This window comes from Phocoena sinus, chromosome 1 (assembly GCF_008692025.1).
Source record: "Phocoena sinus isolate mPhoSin1 chromosome 1, mPhoSin1.pri, whole genome shotgun sequence".
NCBI classification, from domain to species: domain Eukaryota; kingdom Metazoa; phylum Chordata; class Mammalia; order Artiodactyla; family Phocoenidae; genus Phocoena; species Phocoena sinus.
In genome coordinates, this window is record NC_045763.1 from 112,841,382 (window position 1) to 112,868,157 (window position 26,776).

Consider the following 26,776-nt stretch of genomic DNA (forward strand, 5'->3'; position numbering starts at 1 on the left):
CGTCACTTCCTGCGGGACGGCGGATTTAAGGAGCAGAATTTCCGCTTTCGCTCCTTTCCGACGGTGACGACCTCCTCATGAGAACATGCCTGTGAGTTCCTTGGTGCAGGTTTCCGTGGAGATCTCGCTCTTCTGTCCGCACGCTCCCCTCACGCTGACTTCGGATCGCAGAGGGCTCTCACTTGCTCTCCGCACTTTGCAGAGGCCCATGGAGCCTTTTGCATAGACAGGAGCGGAAAGGCGATAAGATGGCGGCCCAGCTGCGCAGACAGCAGGGGCGGCGAGGGGCGAGCTCTCCCCGGTGTGTGGCAGTGGGGGCTGTTTTCGATCATCCCGTGTTCGCCGATGGTTTCTAAATCTTTGCATTTCTGCCTCTCTTAGCTCGCAAAGGATCTCCTTCATCCCTCTCCAGAAGAGGAGAAGAGGAAACACAAGAAGAAGCGCCTGGTGCAGAGCCCCAATTCCTATTTCATGGATGTGAAATGCCCAGGTGAGGAGATAACTTGCAGTAGTGGGGAAAGCACTGGACCCCAAGGAAAAAGGTATCCTTGAAACGGTTCTGATTTCTTAAAATTTGAATGTTTGAGATGGGTAAAATTTTGCATTTCAGGAACAGTGATCCATAGTGATCTCCCTTCAAAACTTTATGTGCAGACCCTAACATTTCTTTGTGTTGAGAAACCCTGGAATGTTACGTTGGGTTTCTGCTGTGGTCATTTATATACTTGTACCTGGAGACAAGGGGGTGGATACGTTGACCAGTTACTGAGCCGCTCCCCTCACCAAATAGAGGATTGTCTATATTTTAACTCTCGGATAGTTTTTTTGGATGATGGTGGTAACGCATTAACAAAAAAATCATAGGTGGGGGCAGATAGTCCAGGTTGCTCTTAAGTTGGCTTTAATGTATACCTAGAGCCAAGTAATCGATTTAGAATAGGAAAGTAAATTTCAAGCATTTACATAACATGTTTGTTTTACAGTTAATACATGACAGCATATGTTTAAATGGATAAAGGTTTGAGGAAAATAGGGTAACTCGATGTTTTTTCACAGGATGCTATAAAATCACCACCGTCTTTAGCCATGCACAAACAGTAGTTTTGTGTGTTGGCTGCTCTACCGTCCTCTGCCAGCCTACAGGAGGAAAAGCAAGGCTTACAGAAGGTAAATGGTTTAATTAATGTTGTGATTTTGGGGTTTGAATCTTGAGAGAGGTCATGCATAATGTAAATTATCAGGCTGTCTTGCAAAGAGGGTTGGGTTTGATAGTCTTTTTTTTCTCTCTTTCTCCAAAAGCATAATTAGAAAGCACTAATCTCAGTGCTTCTGTCTAAGGCTGGGGTGGATGGGTGATAAAAGGGGCTTCATATGAACTGAAGCTGATGTTGTCTTTAAGTGAGTAGGTAGGAGCTAAAAGAGTTGAGAAAACTACAGATGTAGGTTTCCTGTGGGTATCAGGCATCATTTTGTTTTGTAGGGGTGGGACAGGGTAAGTAGGCTGCTGTCAGTTAACCTTCGGAACTTATTCTTGCAGGGTGCTCTTTCAGACGGAAGCAGCACTAAAAGCCCCTGGAATCAGGATGAATGGGAAACCATCCGAATAAACACATTTTGGATACGTCCTGTTTATTGTCTTGTTTTACTGCTAGGAAGTTCCTACCTCACGTATTCAGGGGCAATCAGAAGAGTGGACTGTAGAGTCACTTGGGGCAAGTAAGTGGCAAATACTTAAAAAGTCCATTTGGGACATTCCTATCCGTAGGCTTATTGAATAAATCTGCAGAGCTTGGTTAAAAACTGGAATGGTACATAAATGGGGTACTTGCTTTCACTTTTATGTTTTCTTAGAATTAAGAACTGACAGTTGATCTTTAAAACGCGATCCAGCACACCACTTTAACACAAAACAGCTTAGGATCCTTTATTTACAGTTCTCAGAAGGCTTGTTTGGAGGCTTATGAGTGCAGAGGTTGCTGCTAGGCTCCTGGTCTAGGGCTAGAAATTTCCAGCCCCCTGCAGTTAAGGGGACTTGTCCAAGCAGAGGTTAGTGCCTTGTACTCCAAAGCCAATGTTGTAGCCGACGCTGCGCTGGTGGGGGTTGTGGACTCATGAAGGGAGGGGGAGAACGTGTGGATGTGTAAGAACCTAGAAGTAAAGGAGGAAGGGAGATAGATGAAGGGTGAATAAAAGTGTATGAGGATGATACCTGAGCTTTTCAGTGATAAAGATGGTGATTCTTTACCTGGTTGTGGTGCACCTAGAGTTGGTACATAAACAACTGGAACTGTCTGTATCTTGTTTAGGAAGGCATTGTATGCTGGAAAAAGAGTAAGGGAGATGTCACCAAAGAGAATTGTTTTCACTGGAGGAAGGCCTTAAGGGGGCAAGTATTGCTATAAAAAAAAAGGCTTCAAATTAAATGATTATACTTACAGGAAATTTTTATTCAATGAGTCTTAGAGGTATTCCAACTTCTGGTTGAGAGATGGGAAATGCACGTGTAGATGATAGTACGTGTTGTGTTGCTTGAATCATCTCTAGCTATGTGTTTGAGCAAAACTAGCTATAATCTAAGGTTTAGCAGTAATTTCCACTTCTGTGTGGTATTTGTTGGCCACATGCAGTTCATTGCTTCCTAGTAAGTTGGGTGGGATCTTTGGTCCACTAGTGACTAGGGTTAGGGAGGCTAAATCAGTTTCAATTGCATGTCCCAAATTAGATGTGATAAACAGCTAATTTTCATCCTCATTTAGTTTGTGAAATAAAATGAAGGCAGTTTCCAAGTCAAAAGGCCACGGTGCTGAATATAAGGACTTCTTACCTAGAAAGAGGAAAGCTGTTGGTGCCAACACCGCAAAGAGGGTAAAGAAAATCTGGTAAGAACCCATGAGCTTCTGGAGGACACGTGAATCTTCACATTGATCTACACATTGGCAGAATAAAAGAAGATTATAGTTATCCAGGACAGATGTTGCATTTAAAAACTTGTGTGGTCCTAAGAGTATCTAGCTGAAATAGTTAAAACCCAGCCCTCTAGGAAATTCTTTTGCTTCTTACCAGATAAAAAGAGGTGAACTGAACTTAGCTCCTCTTACCTTTTTTTGGTTTTTTATCTCTCTAAACAGTAAATTACAATTCTTGAGTCTTATTTCTTTTCAGCTTACAAAAGAATATTTAAATTCTTTGCCACTTTAAAATGCCTGTTACCTTTCCTGTGCACTTTAATTCCATGTGACTGCTTTCCGTCACCAAGTTTGTGATAGTCTATGGTGATTCAAGTTCTCCTTTTAATCCCTCTAACCTGAATGAAGTATTTTGTTGGATCACCAATAACCTCTTAAATCCAGGGGCTACTTGTCCTTTTTTATTCAGGTACATTCTGATATGTTTATAAACTTGTCCTCAATAAAACTTCAGACTTCTGTGTTTGAAGCATGCTTGGCACTTGCCTTTGGTTATTTCAAACTTTTCAGTGTCTAGAAATGAACTCTTCCCTGCCCCACAAAACTGCCTGAATTTAACTGGCCTTCCCAGGTAAACTGTCACCAGGCCCTTGGACCTAGTTCCTATTCTGCATCCCTTACATAGGCCCTCTACCTCTGGGCTCTTAACTGGTCTTACCTCTCACCAGACTCTGTTTCACAACTGTTGTAACAACTTCACACTGTTTACAAACTGCTTCACTCTGAAGACTAATTAGAGGTTGCTTATTAGTAGAAACGAGACTATATTAATCCTTGATCAGGTCCCACTGTTGGGAGTCCCAATAAAACTTAGGCACGTTAATTTATAGCACCCCTTTGTTCTGGCTGCATTGAACTAATTCCTGTCTTAGTTGGGCCCTGTCTTTTTAAAATATGTATTTGGCTGTGCCGGGTCTTAGTTGCGGCACGCGGGATCTTTTTAGTTGTGGCATGCGAACCCTTAGTTGCAGCATGTGGCATCTAGTTCCCTGACCAGGGTTCAAACCGAGGCCCCCTGCATTCGAAGCGTGGAGTCTTAGCCACTGGACCACCAGGGAAGTCCCCGGGCCCTGTCTTAAATCTGATTTCTGCAAGTAGGGACCATGCTTGGGACATAACAGTAGGCACACACTTGTATGAATGAGCTGAAGGTTGGATGTTTGTATCTAAAGACTCCCACCCACTGTGATGGTACTGTTACACTGCTTGTCCTTCTTTTTTTTTTTTTTTTTTTTTTTTTTGCGGTACGCGGGCCTCTCACTGTTGTGGCCTTTCCCATGGCGGAGCACAGGCTCCTGAGGCGCAGGCTCCAGATGCACAGGCTCAGCAGCCATGGCTCACGGGCCCAGCCACTCCGGGGCATGTGGGATCTTCCCGGACTGGGGCACGAACCCGTGTTCCCTGCATCGGCAGGCGGACTCTCAACCACTGCGCCACCAGGGAAGCCCTGCTTGTCCTTCTTATCTCTAAGAAGTGCAGGGGTTCTTAACTTGTTTTTTTTGCCATGGGCAACTTCAGCAGTCTGATAAAGTCAATGGATCCCAACTCAGAATGTTTTTAAATGCAAAACATAAAATGTAGGAATAAAGGAAACCAATTAATATCAAGAGTTGATGAAAATAGGGAAAAAACCTAATTTGTAATATACAGTTAGCAAAATGTTCAAAGGCCTAATTTGTGATACAGTAGTATGTGTGCTCTATTAATAAAAAACTTGTAGCTTTAGGTCTGATAACTACTGTAATTTTGAAATGAAATGTTTTGAGATGTGACAGTTGGAACATGAAAACATCTATGGTTTCCCTTGGTGACAAAGTCACATATAATACTGCTGTGATTTGTTGCTTATATTCATAATCAATGGAAATGCTAACTTTCAGTTAGAGGTTAATTGAAAATAAAGATGCAATTTTTTTTCCCCATTCAAGGCATGGACACCTTGAGTTCTGTCTGTGGACCTTTGTGGAGATCCATGAACTCTAGATTTAAAAACTGCTCTCAGGGCTTCCCTGGTGGCGCAGTGGTTGAGAGTCTGCCTGCCGATGCAGGGGACACGGGTTCGTGCCCCGATCTGGGAAGATCCCACATGCCGCAGAGCAGCTGGGCCCGTGAGCCATGGCCGCTGAACCTGCGCGTCCAGAGCCTGTGCTCCGCAACGGGAAAGGCCACAACAGTGAGAGGCCCGCGTACCGCAAAAAAAAAAAATGCTTTCACAGAAAGGACAGATTGGAGTTGAACACTTTCTAGTTGGTGGGACCCTGAACACCTCAATTTTCTCAACTCTTTAAAGGGAAAAACATCTTTATAAAGTTTTAGAAAACTCTTTAGAATCATGAGAATTAAAATGCATATAAATATGCTTAGAATATTTATTGACCTGTACAGATCGGGTGCTTATAGAAGCAAAAACCTTTCTCCCATTAGATGTACTAAGGTTCAGCCTAATTCACTCCCAGTAATTAAGAGAAATACTGTTTCCCTTGAGGCATGGGCAAGTGAGAGTGACACATATAAGGAGGATGGTTCTCTGGCTTTCCTAATACCTCTTTCCATAATGGTTCCCATCCCACCCAAACTTGACAGCGTTTCTAAACTGGGTAATGGTAGAATCAGGATTTGGGGAAGCTAAGTCTTGGTTCTAGGGTTACCACCATTTGCCCATTGATGCACAAAGGTTTGCTAAATACTTTTGAAGTAAGTGAAACATTTATCAAGAGGTTTAAAACAGGGTAAGTAGTATACTTACGAAGCTGACAAACTGACATAACATTTAAGTATAACATCTAGCTAGTGATAAGAAAGCTACCTGAAGGTTATATTTTATAGAGTAGGCTTGGAGAATAAAGATCCATGTCCCAGCTAGTTTGAATAATGCTGGTCAAGTGGCTGAATGTTTCCCATTGACTAAATCATAATGCATTCTTTTTGCCTCTAGATTAAAAATAGGCACCCCCAATGCTCACCTGTACCACACTTGCCTTTCATAGCTCTCACTCGCACAGCCTCAATTTGACTGGTGAGCACACAGGAAATATTGATGAAAACAGGTGATGCCATCTGCTGGAGGGAAGTGAAGTTGACTACTTTTATGGGGTAGATAGCCAGACCACGTGTGAGGGAAGAGTGCCTTTGGCCAGAGACCACTAGAACTGGGGAGCTGGGGAAGACCTTGGAGAAAAGGAGATGGAACATGTTTCAAAGAAAAGTCAGTTTTGTGTCAATACATTCCAATCTTAAACATACACAGTAAGACATCTGGATTTTTAGTTCTAGCTAGCTGTCTGACAAGTCACTTTTTCTCACTTAGATGTGTTGAAGGATAAGGGAAGACGATCTGTGAGAATAATATAGCCTTCAAAAAAAGTTTTAAGCTAGCATTCTAAAATTGTTTCAAGCCAGCATAGGTGTAATATCTATATCTATATCTATATCTATATATATATACATACACACATACATAAAAGTATTTGTGTTATCTTCCAGACTGACAAGGCTCTTGACCTAGAGTTTGGACTCTGGGGGCCCCCCTGGCATTGTGAAGGGGACAGATTTTCTTCATTTTGTTTAAGAATTTCCTGTGGTGAATTTTATCAAGTCATTCAGTAACTGTTCCTTTACCCTGGACTGAGAATGAAAAATCTCTTTTTCAAAACCCTGACCTGTTTTGCTTCAGTCCTTAACATACCTCTAGTTTCTCAAGAACTCTGTCCACTCCCAGTACCCTTAGCTCCCCGATGTCTTTTTTGTGGCTAAGAACCAATTCTGATTGATTGATGTAAAAGGCTGGGATGAAAGGAATGAGGATTCTTTGCATTCCATTCTTGCTACGCTCACTGACAAGCGAGGCCCAACCATAGATTGAGGTGTCAGCCGTGCTGAGGGCCTGGAGTAGCTCCTCTGACTGGGGTCGAACCTTGATTAGGCAGACATAAACCCCTGAAGAAAAGAGGAAAAACTGAGCAGGAAGGTTCAGAGGCTCTATTTAGCCAACTGGAGTAGGATAGGAAGGAAAAATAGTTACATGCAAATTCAGAATGTGAACTCAAGTTTTGAGTATTCACTATTAGCATACTGTTGGCCACTATGGAGGAGTTTACCAAAGATGAAACAGTCCCAGGGAACCCACAGTTGAACTTAAGGATACCATTATTGGTAAATTGACATGTCAGGGAGTATTAAATAATATAGTGTAAATGGAAATTAAGGTGATATAGGATGAAGTAGTCAGAGTTGGATCAGTAAAGGGTTTTGTGGAAGAAAGGCAAGATTTGAACATGGTTTAATCACTTCTCTATCAAACCACCTCTTTATGGCTGTATTTCTGTCAATAGTATTGTTTTTCTAGTTACCCATGCTCAACCTCAGTTGTCTTTTGACATCTATTCCTTCATTCCTATATCCAGATCTTGCTAACTCGTCCTTTGAAATGTCTCACATCTGGCCCCTCTGTTAGTATTTCTCTGTTAGTCTGGTCTAGACACTCATCAATTCATGCTTGGATTATTGCAATGTAAATTGCATTTACTAGTCTCCTTGCCTCTCATTCTTTCTTATCCATTCTGGGTACTGCCACTGTATACTTTTTTTTTTTGTTTTGCGGTACGCGGGCCTCTCACTGTTGTGGCCTCTCCCGTTGCAGAGCACAGGCTCCGGACGCGCAGGCTCAGCGGCCATGGCTCACGGGCCCAGCTGCTCCACGGCATGTGGGATCTTCCCGGACCGGGGCACAAACCCGTGTCCCCTGCATCAGCAGGCAGACTCTCAACCACTGCGCCACCAGGGAAGCCCTGCCATTGTATACTTTAAACTTATTTTTGAAAACTTTTCCAGGGCTGTGTGTTGCCTGGAATGTCCTGTTCTCTTCACATCTACCTCAGTTCTAGTCATCCTTCTAAAGGTTATTTCCTCTGTAAAACCTCACACTAACTGCCAGGTTTGATGTAGATACTCCTTTCTTTCTGGCGTCCTAGGATCCCATGTATATCTTTATTCTATAACTAATCGCCCTGTGCAATTCTAGTAAGAGTTAAAAGCCTTGTCTTACTCCGCTGTACCTCCAGGGCCTGTCCTGGTACCAGGCATTCTGTTTGGTGCTCAACGGTTTGCTGAATGAACCTTCCATCAGTGGTTTCTCATTACTCATACCATTCAAACTGCCTGACCTTGGAGTAGAAGCTCTTACATGATACAGCATTACCTATTTACATTTGACATGAATTGTCTCATTTTAGATCAGTCGACTGATTTATTTAAAGTCCTCCCAGTGTCATGCCTGTTTCTGCTTTCCACTTGTTAATGCTGTTCTGCTTGGAATATCCTTCAGTTCAGCGACATTCAAACACTGTGCTACTAGTTGGGGATAAAAGATGAATGAGACATAATCCAAGCCCTCACAAAGATAACAGGCTAACAAAGGAGAAAGTAGTAAGTTATAATAGAAAAGCATAGTATATTATAGACGTGTTAAAAGTTTGTTGAATGGATAGAATAAAAATGCTGACTGAGAAAGATTCCACAGTTATATAGCAGATGAAACTGGAAAGTAGAAATGCAATCCAATAAGAAAGTGACATTTGCACAAATATGAAAACAAGGGGGAAACCAGATTCAACTGGTGGAACCCACCTTTCTCCATGCTGAAATCTGAATGGACATGAAAGACTTTACTTGCTGGAATGTCTAGTAAAGTATTACTGAACTGTACATGGCACAGCATGAGGGTCTCTGGAAGAAGTGTTGTTGTAATGGCCAAGGCCTGACTTGGGGTGCAGGATCCTAATGAGCAGAAAAGAGATAAATAGCTCTCACTAAGGGGAATTTGTAAAAGGGGAGGCTATTATATAGAGGCAGTTTGGTACTAAAACAAACAAACAAAACAAAGGGTCAGTTCTCCTTGACTTGCTACAGCTGCCTACTTGACAGCTCTGTTGGGTCCTACCACAATCAAGGTGAAAGGATTGTAAGACCCTTGCTTCTGCTAGTTTGTGACTATAATGGGGCTTCTATTATCAATATCATAGCTGCTGTCCTCTTTCAAAGGTTTTTGGAATTCATCAGTGGGAATAAGATTACACAGAAGTTGGACAGTTGTTGGAAATAAAGTGCTACACTTGGGAGGTAGCTTTTAAGTCTAGGAAGGTTTGTTTTCTAAAACATACTGTTTTGCAGCATGATTCAAGTCAAAGATCTCTAGAAGTTCATTACAAGTGGTGCCTTAAACAGGAGCCACATAGCCAGCAAGAAACAGACTGGCACCAAGGTTGGGTCAGCTGCAATGGATGCATTTTAAATTAAATAGGAACTATGTCTTGTTAACAGGATTTTCCCCTGCACAGTTTCTTAACAGTCTTAGTTTGCTAAAGCTCTTTCTCAGTTGCCAGCAGTCTAGGGACCATTCTCATCTTTTGGAGACTATCAGCAATATCAAAAGAACTGTTACATGAGGTTTCATAATAGTTGTGGTTTTAGAAAGATTCTGCTGGGGTGGGGTGGGGGGGAATTACAGTCTCCTTGTAAAATTCAATAAGGTGGACAACAATGAGTGAATATGTTATGAAGAAACATTTAATACTTTGTAAAAGAACCTGGAGAATTTTAAAGATCAAGTGTTCTTATTTATACATACATAGTTAGATTGTATTTTTAAGATTAAATACCTACTCTGAAAAAAAAATATATTAAGTGCTTAAAATTGAAGGACAAAAAGGGCAATTAGAGTTTAAATTATCTTGTTTTATAAACAGTTATATTCTGTTATATTCTGGACTTCTCTGGTTGGTTTGTGTTTTCTCGCCCCCTACCCTCTCCCCACCCCTTACCTTCCCCCTGCCCCCGAATCTGGAATTTGTTCTTTAAAAAAAGAGGAATGAAAGGATGTACATGGACTTTGGAGTGGAGCATATCCACCACTCCTGCCACTAACTGGTTGTTACCTTGTACAAATTACTTGCTCTTAGACTTAGTGTTCTCATCTTTTTTTTTTTCCCGACCAGGGATTGAACCCAGGCCCTTGATGGTGAGAGCGTAGAATCCTAACCACTGGACTGCCAGGCAATTCCCAGTATTCTCATCTTTAAAATGATGATAATTACTACATGATGAGATTGTTAAATGAGATAAAAAATATAAAAATTCCTAACACAGCATTTGGAATCTATTAGAAGCTTCTTGTATTTTAGTTATCTTTCCTCCCCCTTTTTTTTGACAGTAAATCATGGCCCAATACAGAATGAAAAAAGAAAAGCACAAGGCAAATTTGCTGAGCGAATAACATTTCAGATATCATCTAGTCCAACAATTCTCAAGTCTTGGGAAGCTTTAAAAGAATTGTATCTTGGACTTCCCTGGTGGTGCAGTGGTTAAGAATCCACCTGCCAATGCAGGGGACACGGGTTCCAGCCCTGGTCCGGGAAGATCCCACATGCTGTGGAGCAACTAAGCCTTTGTGCCACAACTACTGAAGCCTGTGTGCTCCAGGGCCCGTATGCTCCAGCTACTGAAGCCCGTGCGCCTAGAGCCTGTGCTCTGCAACAAGAGAAGCCACTGCAACGAGAAGCCTGTGCACTGCAATGAAGAGTAGCCCCCGCTCACCACCACTAGAGAAAGCCCGTGTGCAGCAACAAAGACCCAATGCAACCAAAAAAAAAAAAAAATTGTATCCTAGGCTCTATCCCAAATTTATTAAATCTGGATGGAGCCTAAGAATCTATTTTTTAAAAATTTCTTTGGATAACCTTAAAAATCAGCCATGTTTGGAAATCCTTGGTCTAGGCTACCTCCTGATCTCAGGGTTATAACTAAAAAGACAACAGTGACTAGGTTGAGCCTATTTCAAAACCTTAATCCAGTCATAATTTCTGAGGTCTCATAGCGCTCAATGATTTTTTTTTTTTTTAATCATTTGGCTGCGTCAGGTCTTGGTTGCGGCATGTGGGATCTTTCCTTGCAGCGCCCGGGCTCTTCCTTACAGCACACGGGCTTCTCCCTAGTTATGGCGTGCAGGTTTTTCTCTAGCTGTGGCGCGCGGGCCTCAGAGCACGCGGGCTCCAGAGCGCGTGGGCTCTGTAGTTTGCAGCATGCAGGCTCTCTTGTTGAGGCGCAAGGGCTCAGTAGTTGTGGTGCACGGGCTTAGTTGTTCCCCAGCCAGGGATCAAACCCACGTCCCCTGCATTGGAAGGCAGATTCTTTACCACTGGACCACTGTGAAAGTCCCTCAGTGATTTCTTTGTAAAAGTAGAATCAATTTTGAAATGAAAGAAAACTTGTATTGCTAATTCAAAGGGGCAAATGAGGGAGAATGGGAAAGGTGGGAATAATGACCCAGAACTATAAAGAGATTGCTGACCTTTAAGATTGACACCATTTCTGCCAGTGGTGATGAAGAGCTTGAACACAGTTGAATTGAGGGTATTGGTGAGGTAAGTCTTAAGGTCATAACTGAGTGTTAATCTTGATGATGCATGGATCACCACCTGTCAGCAAACCAAAGGAAAATTGGTACCTAAGTTCCTAGAGAATCTGGTTCCCTTCTTCTCCATCCCTCATAGCTTATTTAGCTGAAAGCAGTTTCACACAAGAGCAAATTGCCCTTCTAGTGATCACATATTTGAGAACCACAAAATTTGTTTACTTTTGAAAAGAAAATAACATTTTTTTCTAAAAGGAGGTCTTTGTGCATTATTCCTTCTGACATATATTCCCTTTGTATGATTCCCTATTAGATGTCTTTGAAGACAGTTGCAATTTCCTTTAGAAAGTTTTCTTTTTCTCTCTTTAGTTGCATATAATCTCAACTTTTCTGAAACCTCAAAGTATTCTGTTTCTCTCAAAATACTTGTAATGTTCTGCCTTATATTGTAGGTATTTTTATACTTGTTAAAACCCCTCCCATTAGATTCTACGTTTCAACTTAGAACCCTAATATATCTTTGTACAGCCTGTATTGTGCCTTGAATATAAGGCAAGTGCTTAATGATTACATTGAGAGAAGATGGTGATAATGATGGCCCTTTCCCCCCAAATACCTTCAACTTATTGGTTTATTTATTTATTTTTGGATTCTAACTCCTTTGGGTATCCTTTCCTGCTTTGTTTTTTTTGGCTGTTGCACACAGCATGCAGGATCTTACTTCTTAGTTCCCCTACCAGGGATCAAACCCATGCCCCCTGCAGTGGAAGCGCAGAGTCCTAACCACTGCACCACCAGGGGATTCCTCCCAAATTCCTTCAATTTAAATGCAGTATACTGTCCAGTCTCCTCAGTACTACCATAGTTTTTTATTTTTTCATATATTCATGGACCTTAAAACTGTAATAGGGAAGAACCTTTTGTATTCTACTACAAGTTAATCACTAAAGGGATGTTGCCTAAAAGCTTAAATTATACATAAAGGCCCATCTCTGGGAACCCTGCTTCCCAGGAAATGAGCATTAAGCTAAAATACCTTTGTTTAGCTCACAGGAAACATCTTGACCAGGCCCACCTGTGAGCGACTGCAGGGATGAAAAAATGAACACGTCCCCCTGCTGGAGGCTGATGGGAACCAGGAAGTGTTTGACTTTGCCCCCTCCCCTTTTAGTATGGATATGGAACCTGAATTCTAACTCAGGCAACATGGTTCTTTGGGGCAGAAGCCCACCACCTCAATTTGCTAGCTTTCCAAATAAAGTCGTTATTCCTTGCCCCCTGCAACAACTTGCCTCTTGATTACTGGCTTGTCGTACAGTGAGCAGTACGAGCTTAGACTCGGTAACTAAATCAAGTTATGTTAAGAGCTCAGTGAGGAAAGGAGTTTTGTCTTTTTCATCTTTGTATTTCCAGAGCCTAGCATAATCACTGACATATAACAGGCCTCAGTGATTGTCTACCAGTTAGTGAATAATTAAATGAGCATTTTTACGAAGTACACCAACTGAAATATGACCTTTTGACTTATCTGTAGCCTCTGACATCATAGCGCATTCTCTCTCTTGCCTTTGTGACACCTTTCTCCTTGCTTTTCTAGCACCTAGAACCTTCTCAGCCCCTTTTTCTAGTTGTCTTCTCATGCTGCCTTTCTCCTCAACCCTCTTATCTGCTCATGATACAAGTTCTCTGAATGTTATCCAATTTTTCCCTCTCTACCCTTAAAACTTACGCTGAAGCCACCCTGATTTATTCATTGGTCTTCAAACACAACATATACTTTTAATTTGCCTTTGTACATATATGCCTTCTCCCTTTCTTTTCTGCCAAATTCCTAATCCCAGGATTCAGTTTAAATGTCATTTGTGGAAAATTTAGCCTTAATGTCTAGGCAGAATTAGTGACTTTCTTCTGTATTTATTCTAAGAGCATTTCTGACATGATCATTTATGTTACCATGCCATCTATATGTAATTATTTATGTTACACCTAGAGCTCTATAAAAGAAGGTACCAGATACCATGTGGGCACTTATTGGGCAATTTACTCATTTATAAAATTGGGATAATACTTTGCAGGGTTGAGAAGATTAAAAATGGTAGTTGTACTGTATATAAAATTAAAAATGAAAAAAAATAGATGCAGAGTGCCAAGCCCATAGTAGATGCTCAAAAAATAATAGCTATTAAGAGGAATGAAAAGAGGAACAAACAAATTCTTTGGGCACAGAGGAAGGAGATGTTACATGTATTTAAGGGGGAAATAGGAAAGGCTTTATAAAGCTTACCTATTCACTTGTTCACCCATCTCACCTACTCAAGGGTATCACTTAAGCAATTCTCCCTACTCCTACATCAAATTTTCCTTCTCTACTGAATCATTTCCTAAGCCATTATTTCTCCCATTTTAAAAAACAATCAACAAAACAAACTCAACTCCAGTTCCTTGAAGAGGACTGTCTCCAAGTCCTCTTTTTCAATTCTCCAGTCAAACTTCCAGTCCCTTTATTCCACTGAAGCTACTCCTCAAAGTCACCAGCCTCCATATTGCAAAAAACCATCAGTCATTTCTCAGTTTTCATATTTGACCCATCAATAGCTTTCATGTGGTGGATCTCCCCCTCCCTCCTTGAAATACCTTCTTCACTTGGCTTCCCGGACACCAGGATTCCTGGGTTATATATATATATATATATATATATATATATATATATGTTTAAATTAATTAATTAATTTTTGGCTGTTTTGGGTCTTTATTGCTGCACGTGGGCTTTCTCTAGTTGTGGCAAGCGGGGGTTCCTCTTCATTATGGTGCGCGGGCTTCTCATTGTGGTGGCTTCTCTTTGTTGTGGAGCACGGGCTCTAGGCATGCAGGCTTCAGTAGTTGTGGCGCATGGGCTTAGTTGTTCCGTGGCATGTGGGATCTTCCCGGACCAGGGCTCGAACCCCTGTCCCCTGAATTGGCAGGAGGATTCTTAACCACTGCGCCACCAGGGAAGCCCTCATGGTGATATTTTAAATTATAAATCAGACTAGTCATTCTTTTGGTTAAGAACCTTAATCACGATTTACCTTTATGTTCCAGTAAAGTTTGTTGGCTGGCTTTATATCTGATATGTGAGTGTATTTCTTTTCATAGGATGTGCTCTCTATATGCATATTCCCATATATTGAAATAGTTACTCTAGACTCTTCAACTCTTTTTTTTTTTGGCTGTGTCACATGGCTTGCAGGATCTTAGTTCACTGACCAGGGGTTGAATCCAGGCCACGGCTGTGAAAGCCTGGAATCCTAACCACTAAGCCACCAGGGAACTCCCATGAACCCTTCAACTCATAACATTAGGTTTACCTCTCGATATGTTTTCACTAGTCCTGGAATGTCATGAAAAATTGTTGCTATTCCTGGACTCCTGGCCACTCCTACCCCAGTGACAATGTCTGTTTGTAGAATATTGTCATTAGCGGAAATCATCCACATCCCGGGTTCACCTAGGAAAAAACAAGAGAAAGCACTTGGCTGCAAACTTTGATATGATATAAATTGGTCACTCTAACCTTACTCAGAATCCAAGTCAGTAGACCATTCAAGCATACATATATCCCTTCCCAGGAGGAACACCCAGCTTTGAGGGTAACTTTGTTTTTTTTCTTTAAAATAAAATTTTTTTTTGGCCACGTCATGTGGCACATGGGATCTTAATTCCCCGACCAGGGATAGAGCCCAGGCCCCCAGGCCCCCTGCATTGGAAGCGCAGGGTCTTAACCACTGGACCGCCAGGGAAGTCCCTAACGTTGTTTTCTTAATGTCGGGTTCCCCTTCGTATGTCATGCCAGCAAAATAAAACAGGAACTGCTGACCTTCACAATCACAAAAGAAGCTACTTAGTTGGAGAATGTAACTGTTCTCCTTAGGAAAAAGAAAAATGCTTTTTACACATAGGAATAACACTCTGATTAAACTCTGTATAGACCCTGCTAAGGATGAATCTGCTTTGACCTACTGATTGATAGCAGGAAGACTGCAAGCAAGTGTCAACTGGCAGAAGAGAGGATCCGTTTACTTAGGTTTAAGTCCCAAGTAGCAGAGGAATGTCAAATATTAGATTAGATTACTGATCCTGGCATATGGCCCTTTCTGCTTCCTCATCCAAAGTGGTATGGATTTGAGATGCCCAAAAAATTCCAGAATGGAAGACAGAGGGACAGTCCTGACAGAACCTAGGAAAAGGGAGTAAAAAAAGCCTCTGCTTCACTGACAAAAGATTAACAATCATGGTATTGTAAGCACAGTTAGCTTACTGGCCATGGATTACATGTTAGTAAGTAGTGGTTGCTTACAAGTCAACTGTTACAGGATTGGAGGATTTGACCTAGGCTGAATAGAGTTTGCTTTGTATCAAGTCCAAAATATACAGTTAATGTCCAGTATTACATCACTTTACCCAAACATATGTATCTATAGTTCCCCAAAGAGGACGCAAAGCCCAAGCCACATAACACCCCAGCCAGCCTTACTTGGATGGATTATTTGGTTGCATATACCCAGTCAGTATATACCATTTTGGGATATGCTACCTGGAAGCCTAAAGATACAACACACATTTCCTAACCCAAGACTGATTTTCTGTAACTCAGTAGTACTTCTTAGAACAGAAATGCTTTGCTGATCAAGAGTATGGTGTAGCCCGGTACAAGGCCAAACCTTCTTACAGTGATGGTATATGTAGAAGTTAGGCCTTCAGATGTGCCTCACAAAACAGTGTACACACAATTGGTTCTTAGAACTAAAGCCTTATTGCCCTTTCCTTTTATTTCATCCTTTCGTGATGTTCAACTTAGCAGTTACCCTCCTTCAGAAGCCGGGAATGGAGGAGAAGGCACAGTACTCTACACTGCCTTATATATTCAGTAGACACTTGGTAAATATTACTGGCTGACCTCTAATTGGCTGGCTATGGAGAGAAATGGGCACTAAACTGAGAATTATCAGTTAACATGAAAAATAAAACACACAAAAGTATTTTCTTTCTCAAAGAGCCCCTTAGATTTTAGATAATTTGGAAAAAAAAAAAATCATCTAAGGGATGAGTTGCTTTCTAATCCTGTCAGTTGTGAGGTTGAGACAGGGAAGGTATCCAAACCATTCTGGTTGAGGAGGTGAGTACTGAAGCAGATGACATCTCCGACAAAGGTAAGCTTGGTGTCTGGCTCGATGGCGTGCTCTACAGAAACAGGAATATAATCTGCCATGCCGGGATGTCTCTGGTCCCAGAGCCTCACAAGTGTCACCCCTCTGTTCACAGCCTGAGCCATGTAAGTATAGTTCCTATTCCCTGGTCCAATAAGCAGCAGGTCATCTCTGAAAGCAGACATGAAAGGTAGAAATCTCTGAAAAGAGTCAATAGTTAGGAAACAGTTCTGGAGGCAGACCCTATCACAACATTTTATATTCAATAGCTCAAAAGTTCAGATGGAGTTCTACAATGGAGAGTAAGCAACTAGGGCTAGGGATCAGGTCTATTACATTTATATATATAGTGCCCAGCTAGGCTTTTTTAAAATCATTATTAATTAATTTATTTACTTGGCTGTGCCCGGTCTTAGTTGCAGCAGTGGGATCTTTGCTGTGGCATGTGGGATCTAGTTCCCTGACCAGGGATCGAACCTGGGCCCCCTGCATTGGGAGCACAGTGTCTTAACTGGACCACCAGGGAAGTCCCTAGGCTTTTTTTTTTAATTAAAAAAAATTGTTTTTTCAGTATGCCTTTTTTTTTTTTTTTTTTTTTTTTTAGTATGGCTTTTTGATAATACTCCAATTGGCTCCCTACAGGAGCTTTGTATGAACTAGGACTTGTCAAATTCACAACATACTGAAGTTTTTCTTCATTGAACAACTAATTCTGTTTTTTTCCCATCTTAATGAAAGAAAGAAAGATCAGATTCCAACTGCAGAATATGAGAGGAATTTACTGGAGCTTTTAGATAATACCAGGTTAATCAATAAGATGTTTACCACAATGTCAACACCATTCCTTTGCCTTCCATACCTGTTCAAAGCCAGATAAAGCTGGGTATTGTGTGTGTGGAATTTCTCTCCAACGCTATTGTAAAACTGAACAATGAAGGTGAGAGACATGCCCAGGGGAAAGGCTGATAGGGTCCTTCCTTTAGCTGTGTATAGCTTGGGGTGGCTGCTCATTCGCAGGTATGTCACTGGTGCTACCTGTGGGAGACAAAACCTACTAGTACAGAGAAGGATGCGTTGGAGAGGAGCTGAGACCATATTCTGAGACTTATAATCAATGATAAAAATGGTGTTCCTCTTTTGTAGGAAATAGTTAGCTCTTGATTTCAGATGACAGAATGAAAAAGAAATATGACAGTACAGGAAATGGCTTTTTAATTACTAAAACAGTGGAAATGTGAAAAGAAGCTGGAGCTTTTTGAGGAAAGGACTGCATTTCTTCTATTTTGTGCCAAGTGTCAATATTTATTGTTAAATAATTGATCATTTATCAAGAATACTGTAAGTTTTGTTTTCACACTGCAAGAGATAAACTGTGATACAGTAAGGGAAGTCCAGGTTTGAATCCTAGCTTTATTATTTCATATCTTCATCTAACCATTCTAGGTTTCATATTTATCATCAGTTTAATAGGGCTAATAATGCCTATCTCATAGGGTTTTTGTGGTAGTTAAAAAAGATAATATACGTAAAAGGAGCAACACAGAAGCTGGAATATACTAGATTTTTAACGCACAAAACACTTTTTTGTTTGTTTTAGACTAACTTACCTCTAAGATCTCTTCTAATTAAAAAAAAAATTCTAAAAACAAAGCCTAATTTTGATAGCAATGGTTCTACGCTTCTCCCACACCAACCCTTTTGCCAAATCTGCTCAGAAGACATTCATACCAATTTGAGGCTAATCTCTTTTATAACAAGGACTGTAAAGTCCACTTTAATTTGATGGTTCATGTCAAGATTGTCCTCTTATCTTACAGTTCATTTCTGACTTCCAGAGAAGTTTCTAGTTCTTAAAAAAGGAAATCTGCCTCTTAAGGCCATGGCGTTCCTTTTATTTTTTTGAGTAAGTCCCTGAACTCACCTGAACCCCAGTTACAGTTGTTTGGTTGACTCCAAAAGGTTCTATAGAAGTGACTTCCAACACAGCAGTACCTGCAATGGAACCAGCTTTCAGGAGCCCTTCACCGTCCTCCTCAATGACAGATGAATTAGGGAAACACTTGAGAACACGGGAACTCACAAAGGCGGCCCCTACCCTAGGGAATAAACGGAGCAAATGGCATCTCTTGGGGGCTCTGTTTGACAAGAAAGAAAGGAGTAGAGATTGCCAGGATTACTGTTAGCTGTACTCTGAGAAAACTGCTTGCCATTCTCCATGTTGTGTAGTTATTTTTTCCTCAGGTAAAAGTCAGCCTTTGGATTATGCTTATCTCGTTAAAAATCAAATACTATTACATATTTATCATTAAAAAATTATTTGGTTAAAAGAATTGAAAACAGGTACAGTCAGCTTTTCATATCCATCGGTTTTGCATCTGCAGATTCAACCAAGCACAGGCTGAAAATTTCAAAAAGTTCCAAAAAGCAAAATTTGAACTTGCCTTGGACTGGCAGTTATTTACATAACATTTACATTGTATTAGGTATAAGTAATTTAGAAATAGTTTAAAGTATACAGGAGGATGTGCATATATGCAAATATTACACCATTTTTATAGAATGGATTTTTGCGTCTGCAGATTTTGGTGGGAGTGCAAGTCCTGGAACCAATTCCTGGTGGATACCAAGGGCCAACTGTATTCAAACCAATACTTGTACGTGAATGTTCGTAGCAGCACTATCCACAATAGCTAAAAGGGGAAAACAAACCAAAGTCCACAATAGCTAAAAGGGGAAAACAAACCAAAGTCCACCAACAGATGACTGGGTAAACAATGTGTTACATTCATACAATGGAATATCATTCAGTCATGGAAAGGAATGAAGTACCAATACATGCTACAATGTGGATGAACCTCGAAAACATGTTAACTGCAAGAAGCCGACAGAAAAGGTCACTTATTGTATGATTTCATTTACGTGAAATACACAATATTTAAATTCACAGAGACAGCTGATTAGTTGATTGCTAGGGACTGAGAGAAGGGGAAAATGGTGAGAGACTGCTTAATGGGTATGGGCCTCCTTTGGTGGTAATGAAAATGTTTTGGAATTAGAGGTGATGGTTGTATAATACTGTGTATGTACTAAACGCCAGTGAATTGTACAATTTAATTTTATGTTATATGAATTTCACTTCAACTAAAAAAAATTATTTGTGGGTTAGAAAAATTACCTTAGAAGGCAATGTTTTTTTCCATGTGCAGTGTTTCTCTGAGGGTAAAGTTAGATCCTGGCCTGTCTTCTTCTCCATTCTCCTTACCTGTTGGTATGGAGTTTGAGCTGAGAATTCATGGGCATCAGAATTTGTTCAGGTTGGCACTCTGGGTAGAAAAGTTGGAGTTTTTCAAACACCTAGAATGAGAAAATGATGTTTTCCTCATTTCCGGAAAAGACAAATGATGACCTTTACTCACAAATGGACAACTACAAATCAAGTCTGCCCAACTTCAATTTAGCCCAATGTCCCACAGTTATGCTTTCCAAAATGAGCCAGGCATTTAAAACTTATTTAGGTAGTGTAGAATATATAACCTAATATTAGCCCTGCTTCTGACTACAAGGGACTGGGCATAGTTTACACTTACCACATCCCCTATATTACTTAGATATTAGGTATGAAATAATTTTGAAATTTCTAATTTTTTTAAAATAAATTAATTTTATTTATATTTGGCTGTGTTGGGTCTTTGTTGCTGTGTGCAGGCTTTCTCTACTTGTGGCTCGCGGGCTCTAGAGCGCAGGCTCAGCAGTTGTGGCGCACGGGCTCAGCTGCTCCGCGGCATGTGGGATCCTCCCTGACCAGGGCTCGAACCCGTGCCCCTGCATTGGTGGGCGGATTCTTAACCACTGCGCCACCAGGGAAGTCCCATTGAAATTTCTAATTTTAGTTCTAATAACCTGAAAAGAGATTTGAGAATGAAGAACCTGTAGTATTTAATTAGCAAGGGCACTATTCTGGTCTTCTGCCTCCTGGTAAAGTGCTTTTTCCTCTACCCCTCACTGAATCAGGGAACCAAAGCCAAAGTAAAGGAAAAAAAGAAAAAGAAAAAAAAATTAGTCCCAAATTTATAGGTAGAGAAACTTATTTGCCCCACACAAAAAATAGTTTTTCTTTGAGTTCTAAAAACAATAGGGCCATGTAGCTTTCAGCTTGAGAACATCTGGAGAAACTATTTGTACTCTCATACCTTACCAGAAGTTAGGATAGGATTTCATTCTACCTGTAAGTATAGCTAAGTGGACTGTATCATAATATCTGTGTTAGGCAGAACCAATCAGAAATTAATTCCTCTTTAGTTATTATGTGTTCATATACTGTATTCACTGTGTTGGGAGTTGAGGGGAGTGCATGTGCTGTAGTTTCTAATGTCAGTGCTCATAGAAGCAATTAGCAGGAATAACAAAGATCTAGAAACCATAAGCCTATTCCAGAGATCCCTTTAGCAATTTCTCTCTCTATACAGACTAAGCTCTTCATGGATGGTAAGAGAATATAACTTTCTTCTCCTTGATATACAGAAACAAGATTTAGCTTTGGGACCTTACCAGGATCTGAACTTCATCAGACAGTTCCAACAAATTCCCCTCAAACTGCCCAGAGGAACTGTTCATACAGTGGACAGTGACTTTGATACTGGTCCGACCAGCTGCTTTTGTGTGGACAACCATGGCAAAGTTATTCTCTACTGGGAGTTGTAGAAAAACCTAGACCGTAAAGGGATGGATTAAGAAATATTCATGAATAAACACTGTGCCCTTCCCTCTTTGTTGAAAATAGCTATCTAGAAAAATTAGAGTTCCAGGCTTATCTTCCCTCCCCTTCCCTTCCCTTCCCTTCCCTTCCCTCCCCTCCCCTCCTTCCTCCTTTCCTTCCCTCCCTCCTTCCTCCCTCCCTTCTTTCTTTCTCTTCCTTCCTTCCTTTCTCTGCACCTTGAGGCTTGTGGGATCTTAGTTCCCCAACCAGGGATTGAACCCGAGCCCCTGCAGTGAAAGTGCCAAGTCCTAACCACTAGATGACCAGAGAATTCCCCCAGGATTTATTTTCATATTTGTTTTATTCCCAGAAACATAGTCACCCCTAAAGTAAACTTCTGTGTTCAGTGCTCAACTAATTCTGGAAAGACTCCTATGCAAGAATTCTTATCTTGCAAGAAGTCAATTCATTGATAGGAGAAGAATGGAAATGAAGGAAGGGGTATCCTCAATAGGTTGAAACAGTAGAACTTGAGATGAGAGAAGTGAGGTAATCTACTCCTGGAGTTCAGAGTGGTAGCAAGGAAGGAAGAGGACAAGAAAGGGAAGCTGTTGTTTTAGGATTGTGTTAAACTAGCTGACCATTTCCTCACTTGCTTCACTCACCATTCTAGTCTAGATTGGATAAGGATTAGGCCTTCACAGATTTCTGGTAAGAGGGAAGGGAGGGCCAACACCAAGGCAAATGTTATTTAATTATTTATTTGTTTATCAGGTCTTAGTTGTGGCAGGCGGGCTCCTTAGTTGCGGCTTGCCAGTTCCTTAGTTATGGCATGCGAACTCTTAGTTGTGGCATGCATGTGGGATCTAGTTACTGGACCAGGGATCAAACCCAGGCCCCCTGCATTGGGAGCGCGGAGTCTTAAGCACTGCACCACCAGGGAAGTCCCCTAAGGCAAATATTGAAGTAGGCACTTGCCTACCTTTTTGGCACTCATTTCACGTTCTATCTCCTCTGCATTTTTGCTGTCTGGAGCACTCAAGACCTTCCTTCACTCTCTTGACTCATACAGAGTTCCAAGTTCCAAACTCACCTTTCCCTCCTGCCCTACATAAAAATTCCCATCTCCTTTGTGCAGATTTCAATCAGTTGTCTGGAAGAAAGTCTTATGCTAAAGAATGAGTGGTTTATAATTGTTTAATCCAAGTGAATTTCTAAATGGTGACACCACAGTGCAGGAAGTCTACCTTGTAGGGCATTAGAGACCTTTCTATTGAGGTCGAAGGCAGGGGAAGAAAATCTTTGTATGGCTCTCAATCATTTCTTCCGTTAGAGTGATTATTTAGATAAGAATATTAGAGGAAGGGAGAAGTAGAATAGATGCTAAGACCTAGGCCATCCCCTCCTTTCACACAATTCCTATTTGCTATTCAAGAAAAAAAGCCAGATCCTTCTGCAGAACTCTACCAAACTAAGTACAGTTCTATCTCTCCTCAGTTCCAAGTATAACCAGGCTCTGTGCAGTCCATGACAGATAGAAGACTCAACCACTAGAGTTTCCCTAGAAGACTCAACCACTAGAGTTTCCCTAGATTACAGATCTAGGATATTTTAAGAAAATTGGAAATTTAAAATTTTTTCCAGACTTTTCTTTTTGGCTGGCTCCAGAAATGACCTAATTCTAGCTTCTGTAACCACTCTGATCTCTCTCAAGTTCTAATTCTTTGTTTTTGTGGGCACTGAGTTGTGACCTACTGGGTACCTTGGCCCCAGGTTCCTTCTTCCTAAGGTAAAGCTCAGACCTAAGTGGCTGCCACTGATCCTGGACCATCTTGGGTGGTTTCCATTAAACTGATGATCAGGTAACAACGTTGTGAAGTAGGTAAAGTTTGTAGCATCCACCTCTTTTTTTTTTTTTTTTTTCTTTTTCAGGTTTCAGAGTAAGGTTTAGTGCTATATGTATTAAAACATCAAAGCTATTTTAAAAAACATAAAGACTCATGTTGCAGTGTGGATTTCCTCAATAGCCATCCTGAGGGCTTTGGCCATTCCAGATGCAGCAGGTGAATTGGGAGGAGCCGGTACCACCAAAGGGAACCGTGGAGGAGTTTAATTAATTGTCCTTAAATTTGCCATTGATATAAGGTCCAGAATCAGCTGCCAGTTGGTGGCCCACAACAGCCCTATGACACCCATGGCACCCTTCATGCTCAAGGTAGGATTCCAGTTCTTCCCCAGCTCCTAGTAGTGTGGGCCCAGGAGTGTGCTCAGCAACCACCTTTCTTTTTTTTTTTTTTTTTTTTTGCGGTATGCGGGCCTCTCACTGTTGTGGCCTCTCCCGTAGCGGAGCACAGGCTCTGGACGCGCAGGCTCAGCGGCCGTGGCTCACGGGCCCAGCCACTCCGCGGCATGTGGGATCTTCCAGACCAGGGCACGAACCCGTGTCCCCTGCATCAGCAGGCGGACTCTCAACCACTGCGCCACCAGGGAAGCCTGCAACCACCTTTCTTAATGTCAACTGCCCATCATGCACTACAAACATGATTATTAATATAATTGTGTCTGAACATGTTGAAAGATTATATATTTAAACTTTATGTACAAATACTTTATATTCACAATGTGTTATTCATGTAACACAGTATCTGCTCACAAATACAACATTATACAACAACAAATACATCAAAGGAAGCATTGCTTTGTTGAGAGCTCTTTCTAGCAAAGTATGTTAAACATCATATAGTATTATCTGAATACTCAAATTTGGATTCTTCATATGATTTTCAGGTTTCCAGCATTCACAGAACAATTGGAAAAAGAGTAAGTAATAATATTGTGTAGTTTAGAAGTGAGTTAGTCTAAAACTTATGATGAAATAAAATAAATTTAGTATCAAGATCCCTAAGGTAATATAATAAACAGGTAAGTTTATACCTCTGAATGCCTGGGCACTAGATCCAATACGTCCCTTTTGCTCATGGACCAGTGGAATGTGAGCCCAGGGTTGGCATTGCTGAAGGAGAAAGGGGTCTGGGTACTGGTCACTCCCATGACATAAACTGGCATCTGAAAATGAAGAGTGGTTTTGTGCTATACATCCTGTCCAGCTGGCATTATCAAAGTAATGAACCTGGAACAGAGCCATCCTACTGACCTCAGTAGCTGTGATGAGTCGAGTTGCAGCTGCAAGGATCCTAACAGCCCTTAGCTGCACAACTTCAATCTGTACTTCATCCTGCTCAACAGGGTGGAGAGCAAGCTTAGGCTAAGAGAGAGTGTCTGTGGGGTGGATGCTTATGATAACTAGTTAGTTTGTTGTTGTTTGGGGCATTCAACAACAACAACAAACATGCCATAGATATAGGTTTTTTGTTTGTTTGTTTTTGTTTGTTTTGTATTTGTTCTTGAAACAATTCCTTAAGTATAGGGACTATGTCTTATAACAATGCCAAGTACTCTGTGGGTTTTTCACTGAAGATTACATATTTCCCATGCCTGGTTAAGAGAATACCAAATGAGGGGACTGAAAAGACTTCCCTGGGCTGTTGACACCCTCCCCATCACTATTTCTTCCTCTACCTCCCAGTGATTCCCAGATGGAGGAGTAGAAACAGAGCAGAACAAAGAACCAATACCTGGGAAAACACAATGACTTTTCCAGTATCTTCATTTACTGTCTGGATGGTGCCATGGACCACAGCTCTGCCAACTACCTTCCCTGTAACTTGGCCCCTCCTATTAACAACAGCCACGGTCTGATTACTGATGGAGAAGTGAATGATAGATTGAGGCTGAGGGCCACCTTCAGACATTACCTGGAATGTAAACACACCAGTGAATGCCTGGACCTTGGGGAGAAGTCACATCTCCTTTCCCAACCTTTTGTCCAAGTAACTCGACTTTTTCATCTTCCCCCACTTTCCAACCAGCATATGCCACATCACCTCAAATGCACGAGATGGAAGTGCTATAAATGATCCATGGGATTCCAAGAAGTAGTTCATACCACGTTTCTCATAGAACAAAGAAAATACTAATTTTCTTCTTTATCAAATCCTTTTGTACTTGGCTGAGAGTAGACAAGGGAAGGTCAACAGGAAGAGGTGTATGTGTATGTGTGTGTTGGGGTGGAGCAGAGGTGGGATGGGGAGAAAGCCTCATTTCTGGCTTTTGGATCACCTGCATCATATTAGTTGGAATCAGTGTCATTTTCTCTGGAACAAGTCTGAATGGAGGAAACACCTTGAAGGAGAAAACCAAAAGGACAACAGTGATTAACTACAGTCAAGTTTATAGTAAATGATCATGTAGCTTATTCTAAGGAAAAAAATCCTAATTATGTACAATGAAGTTATATACAAAAACGTATTTTATTTTATTTATAAATGCAAATTTTATTTATAATAGCAAAAAATTATAAATTACTTAAGTGAGAATGATTAAATAAGTTATTACATATCCACTCACTGTAATAAAAGTGGTCATTAAGATTATATTTACACAATGAGATATCATCTCACACCAGTCAGAATGGCCATCATCAAAAAATCTAGAAACAATAAATGCTAGAGAGGGTGTGGAGAAGAGGGAACACTCTTGCACTGCTGGTGGGAATGTGAATTGGTACAGCCACTATGCAGAACAGTATGGAGGTTCCTTTAAAAACTACAAATAGAACTACCATATGACCCAGCAATCCCACTACTGGGCATATACCCTGAGAAAACCAAAATTCAAAAAGAGTCATGTACCAAAATGTTCATTGCAGCTCTATTTACAATAGCCTGGAGATGGAAACAACCTAAGTGCCCATCATCGGATGAATGGATAAAGAAGATGTGGCACATATATACAATGGAATATTACTCAGCCATAAAAAGAAACAAAATTGAGCTATTTGTAATGAGGTGGATAGACCTAGAGTCTGTCATACAGAGTGAAGTAAGTCAGAAAGAGAAATACAAATACCGTATGCTAACACATATATATGGAATTTAAGGAAAAAAATGTCATGAAGAACCTAAGGGTAAGACAGGAATAAAGACACAGACCTACTCGAGAGTGGACTTGAGGATATGGGGAGCGGGACGGGTAAGCTGTGACAAAGCGAGAGAGAGGCATGGACATATATACACTACCAAACGTTAAGGTAGATAGCTAGTGGGAAGCAGCCGCATAGCACAGGGAGATCAGCTAGGTGCTTTGTGACCGCCTGGAGGGGTGGGATAGGGAGGGTGGGTGGGAGGGAGACGCAAGAGGGAAGAGATATGGGAACATATGTATGTGTATAACTGATTCACTTTGTTATGAAGCAGAAACTAACACACCATTGTAAAGCAATTATACTCCAATAAAGATGTAAAAAATAAATTAAAAAAAAGATTATATTTACAATTACCTTTCTTTTCTACATTTTTTCTTTTTTTGGACATGCCTCACAGCTTGTGGGATCTTAGTTCCTGGACCAGGGATGGAACCTGCGCCCTCAGCAGTGAAAGCGCAGAGTCCTAACCACTGGAAA

General features: G+C 41.0%; 2 protein-coding genes and 1 pseudogene across 3 annotated transcripts in view; 1 reads left to right on the forward strand and 2 right to left on the reverse strand.

The window, feature by feature from the left end:
* RPS27 (ribosomal protein S27) lies at positions 1-3,438 on the forward strand. 2 transcript variants are annotated; one of them, XR_004345768.1, is made up of 5 exons: positions 53-91; positions 382-490; positions 1,057-1,167; positions 1,538-1,716; positions 2,757-3,438. XR_004345768.1 is itself a non-coding variant. In XM_032605135.1 (4 exons), exons 1-4 carry the CDS (start codon positions 86-88, stop codon positions 1,564-1,566), a joined length of 255 nt encoding a protein of 84 aa, XP_032461026.1. In that variant the 5' UTR covers positions 1-85; the 3' UTR covers positions 1,567-1,625. The 2 variants fall into 2 exon arrangements, 1 of the variants encoding a protein (XP_032461026.1); XM_032605135.1 differs by lacking the exon at positions 2,757-3,438 and having other exon boundaries at positions 1-91; positions 1,538-1,625.
* NUP210L (nucleoporin 210 like) overlaps positions 1,759-26,776 on the reverse strand; it is an 81,478-nt gene continuing 56,460 nt past the window's right edge. The window contains exons 24-40 of the mRNA XM_032605013.1: positions 25,435-25,497; positions 24,891-25,070; positions 24,410-24,490; positions 24,190-24,321; positions 21,108-21,266; positions 19,822-19,913; positions 18,481-18,655; positions 17,419-17,594; positions 16,513-16,730; positions 14,721-14,860; positions 11,311-11,437; positions 8,592-8,741; positions 6,652-6,902; positions 5,930-6,134; positions 2,825-2,926; positions 2,246-2,320; positions 1,759-2,148 (exon numbers count right to left, since the gene is read on the reverse strand). Coding sequence (XP_032460904.1) covers positions 2,048-2,148; positions 2,246-2,320; positions 2,825-2,926; positions 5,930-6,134; positions 6,652-6,902; positions 8,592-8,741; positions 11,311-11,437; positions 14,721-14,860; positions 16,513-16,730; positions 17,419-17,594; positions 18,481-18,655; positions 19,822-19,913; positions 21,108-21,266; positions 24,190-24,321; positions 24,410-24,490; positions 24,891-25,070; positions 25,435-25,497 — 2,427 coding nt within the window. The 3' untranslated portion in view covers positions 1,759-2,047. The remainder of the gene's footprint in view (positions 2,149-2,245; positions 2,321-2,824; positions 2,927-5,929; positions 6,135-6,651; positions 6,903-8,591; positions 8,742-11,310; positions 11,438-14,720; positions 14,861-16,512; positions 16,731-17,418; positions 17,595-18,480; positions 18,656-19,821; positions 19,914-21,107; positions 21,267-24,189; positions 24,322-24,409; positions 24,491-24,890; positions 25,071-25,434; positions 25,498-26,776) is intronic.
* On the reverse strand, positions 23,188-23,781 carry LOC116759056 (annotated as a pseudogene).

Bases quoted from the DNA above. Each gene is read 5' to 3' on its own strand.
- RPS27 (XM_032605135.1), top strand. The intron at 491-1,056 runs GTGAGGAGATAA...GTTTTTTCACAG, and splicing joins CATGGATGTGAAATGCCCAG to GATGCTATAAAATCACCACC. The intron at 1,168-1,537 runs GTAAATGGTTTA...TTATTCTTGCAG, and splicing joins AAAAGCAAGGCTTACAGAAG to GGTGCTCTTTCAGACGGAAG.